Below are 3785 nucleotides of genomic sequence, written 5' to 3'. Positions count from 1 at the left end.
GAAGTGTAGTCCCTGCGGGGCACTATGGGAGCGGGGCTTCCGCCTCGGTACAGCGGGGCATTATGGGAGGGGACAGGACGCACGCAGCACCTCCGCCTCGGTGGAGCGAGGCATTATGGGAGCCCAGGCGCTGTACTTCCGCCTCGGTGCAGAGGGGCATGATGGGAGTTGTAGTCCTCAGGGGTGGCCGGGGGGCTCCGGCCCCAACCACCCCCCAGAGCCCGGCCCGGCCCCACACCCCAGCCCCAGCATCCCCATGTCCCGTTCCCACCCCTCATCCACCCCACAGTCCCCTCACGAGGGGGTCTCCAGCTCCGCACACCCCCAGAGGGACAGATCTGGCCCCATGGCTATGGGGCAGCCCCACAGGGGACAGTGGCCAGGCGCGTGTCCACGTTCCCCGGGGCAGGAGGGTGCTTGGAGGGCAATGGCAGTGTGGGGAGCCCCCGCTCCAGCCCCATCTCCTGTTGCGTGGGGGCCACAGTAGGGCTCGGGGGACCCCCATCCTGAGGACCCTCTCCATGCCAGGACCCCACACCCAGCCCCACGCTCACCCCATCACTCCAACCCCTGTATCCCTTCCCAAGCCCCCCTTGCCCCCAGCGATCACACACAAACCAGCTCTTCCCCTCTCAGCCATGTTCACCCCCAAAACCCCATCCCTGTCCCCCCAATGCTACAGCTCCGGTTTGGCCACATGGAGCCCGTCCCCTCCACGCCGCTCCGTCCCCTCGCCTGTGTCCTCATCGATCTGCCCCGGGATGCGGAAGTCAATGTGGGGCTGGTCCGGTTTGGGGCTGGGGGTGCGCGGCCGCGGCTCGCAGCCCGTGCCCTGCAGGAACTGCAGGAAGTTCTCCTCGATGGAGCCCTCGCGGCTCGGCAGCCGCAGGTCCTCCTCGGGCGGCTGCTTGAAGAAGCACGTGAGGAGCCGGCCCAGCTCACCCCGGATCTGCCGGTTCAGGCACCCGTAGAAGAAGGGGTTGGAGGTAAAGCAGAAATAACCCAACCAAGTGACCACGGTCTCGGCCGCCGGTCCCACCAAGGGCTGCGCGCTCAGCGCCGTGTAGAGGTGGAAGGAGAAATAGGGCAACCAACAGAAGAGGAACTGGCCCCCCACGGCCAACAGGATGGCGGCTGCTTTGCCCCCGCCGAACGTCCTCTGCGGCGTGGTCCGAGGGGCTCCCGACGTGGTGACCATGGTGGAGCGGCTGCTGAGCGACTCGGAGCGGCGCCGCGGCGTCTCCATCCAGGTCGGGAGGGGCCCGTGGTGCATGGCGGCCACCCGCGCCACCTTGAACATGCTGCAGTAAACCACCACGATGATGAGGAGGGGCAGGAGGAAGTAGAAAGCAGCGAAGAACACCACGAAGAACTTGCAGTAGGGACCGCGGCTCCATTGCAAGGAGCAGCCGCGGGCAGCGGGCACCGGGGGGCGGTCTGGGGACAACCAGCCCAAGACAGGGATGAGGGAGGTGGCAACGGCTTTGAGCCACACGCCGACGAGGACACAAGCCACCAAGCCCATGGTCATCCTCACCTCGTAGCGCATGGGGTGCACCACGTAGTAGTAGCGCTCCACGTTGATGGTGGAGATGGAGAGGATGCACATGCTGATGAAGCAGACGCTGAGGAACAGGTAGACGCGGCACATGGCTTCACCCAACACGGGGCTGTCGAACACGGCCGAGCCCGAGAGCATCTCCAGCGGCATCAAGGTGAGGGCGGCCAAGAAGTCCACCAGGCAGAGGTGGAAGACAAAGACGAACTTCCTCAGCGCCGGGGTCTTCACGATGACGGTCATGACGGCGGCGTTGCCCACGATGGCCGCCAGGTCCATGAGCAGCATGAAGAACAGCCCCACCGACCTCGAAGCCACGTCCTTGGCTTTGGTGTCGGCTGTGCCATTGGGGGACATGGGGCCTGGGGAGGGCTGGAGCCCCCGCACCCCCCTAGAGCCATTCCAGGCCCATGGTGCCGGCTCCATCCTGTGCCACCACCACCACCAAGGGGAGCATCCTTGGGCCAGGCATTGCCGGGGGGGATGTCACATCCTCGCTGGGTTGGGGGATATGGGGTACTGGGGTGCTGGTGGCACTCAGAGCACCCAAAGGTGCCCCCCGGCCCCACTCACCTCCCCACTGGGCACCTGTGGGGATGGGAGAGACATTGGGGAGGGGGCACAATCCTTGGGGGCTGAGTCCAGCTGTGACCCCCAGCTACAGCCCCCTCAAGTTCCCCTCCATGACCCCCTTCCCCCCCCCCCCAAACCCCTTTCTCAACAGCCTCATTCTCCCCCAAAATGACTAATTCTGGGTTGAACCCCCCCCAAACTCCAATGTTTCAACCCAAAACATTCCAGTGGAGTGCTGAGACTGGGACTCCCCCCTCACCAGCCCTCCCCAACGCCTTGTCCCCTCCCTTTGTGTACCAATGGCCATGTGTGACCCTCCACCCAAGCCCGGCCCAGCGGTGGGTGCTGCACCCCCACCCCCCCAAATGGGTGCTACCGGCTACTAAACAGTGCCCAGTGTGCCCGGGGGTACACCCAGAGCCCCCCCATGGGTGGTGCTTCCCAAGAAGGGGGGTCCCCATGCATCCCGGGGGGGTTACTGTTGGAATGGGGGGGTTCCTGATGGAATGGGGGAGCTACTGATGGAATAGGGACGTGCATCCAGCCCCCCCCCACCCCATTCCCCCCCCTCCCTACCGGTTGGGGTCACCCCATGCCTCTCTTCATATTGCATCCCCCCCCAGCCCTCGGGCATCGCCCCGGTGGGGGGGCTCGGCCGCGGCACTTACCGTGGGGGGGTGCACAGGGCCGAGGGCGGGGGGGCCCTGGTCGGTGCGGGGGGGCCAGTCGGTGCGGGAGGGGCTCGGTTGGTGCGGGAGGGGCTCGGTTGTGCGGGGGGGGCCCCGGTCGGTGCGGGGATGCTCGGGGCCGGGCCGGAGCCGCTGCGGCGAGGGATGCTCCGCACCGCGGCTGCTGGGTCCTAGCGCCTCCCGCCAGCGCCGCGGTACCCCCGGCACAGTGTCCCCCCCCCACAACCCGAGCGAGCTGCGCTGGGGGAACCCCCGGGGATATGAGGGGGGGTGTCCCAGACCGGCTGGAACCCTGCTTATTCCCACTGGGATGGGGGTGGAGAGTGGGTTTTGTCCCCCGCCCTGTGTTGCTTCAGACCTCAGTTTCCCCAGTCGCCGCATAAAGGGTTTGTGGGGGGCACTGGAAGGGGGGTGCTGGACTCGAGAGCTATGGGGGGGGCAAAGACAGAGTTTGGGGTGATGGGGGGGCAGGGTGGAGGCACCCTGGGGTAGGAATGGGGAGGGGCAGGAGGCAGATCCGCAGTGGGGGGCACAAAGCGGGCCTGTGGTGGGTGCAGGGGGATGCGCAGGGCTGGGGGGGGGGCGCTCAGAGAGGCCGCAGGACCCCCCAGGCTCTGCCCATCCCCAACCCAGTGTCCCCTCCCTTGCCTCCAGTTCATCGATGGGGCAACTGGGATGGGGGCAGTTCCCCACCACCACCACGCTCCGTGCATCAGCTTGCCCAGGGCACAGCCATTCGCTTCCAATGCGGATCCCCATCCCTCCCAAGGACGGGCATCCCCCTAAATCCCTATGGAGGCTGCGAGCTTCCTCCCGCCATTGCCCTGGGCCCTGCCTCAGGGGTGCTGGGGGCGGGGGTCCCATCCCCATGGCCGGGGTGCGGGGAGTGACAGGGGGGTGACGCGACGCGTGTCCCCGCCGCAGCCCCGCGCGTCACGTGCCCATTGCTAAGCTACGAGCACCCA

General features: G+C 67.1%; 1 protein-coding gene across 1 annotated transcript; it reads right to left on the bottom strand.

Annotated features, from left to right (window-relative positions):
* Positions 1–676: 676 nt before the first annotated feature.
* GPR61 (G protein-coupled receptor 61) lies at positions 677–2957 on the bottom strand. Its single transcript, XM_030473645.1, has 2 exons — positions 2800–2957; positions 677–2146 (listed from the first exon to the last, which is right to left on the bottom strand). Exon 2 carries the CDS (start codon positions 1982–1984, stop codon positions 677–679), a length of 1308 nt encoding a protein of 435 aa, XP_030329505.1. The 5' UTR covers positions 1985–2146; positions 2800–2957.
* Between the last annotated feature and the right edge of the window lie 828 nt (positions 2958–3785).

This window comes from Strigops habroptila, chromosome 18, assembly GCF_004027225.2.
Source record: "Strigops habroptila isolate Jane chromosome 18, bStrHab1.2.pri, whole genome shotgun sequence".
NCBI lineage: Eukaryota > Metazoa > Chordata > Aves > Psittaciformes > Psittacidae > Strigops > Strigops habroptila.
The sequence above is the reverse complement of the archived record's forward strand: the minus strand, read 5'-3'. Positions and strand labels throughout refer to the sequence as shown.

Bases quoted from the DNA above. Each gene is read 5' to 3' on its own strand.
- GPR61 (XM_030473645.1), bottom strand. From the start codon at position 1,984: ATGGAGCCGGCACCATGGGCCTGGAATGGCTCTAGGGGGGTGCGGGGG.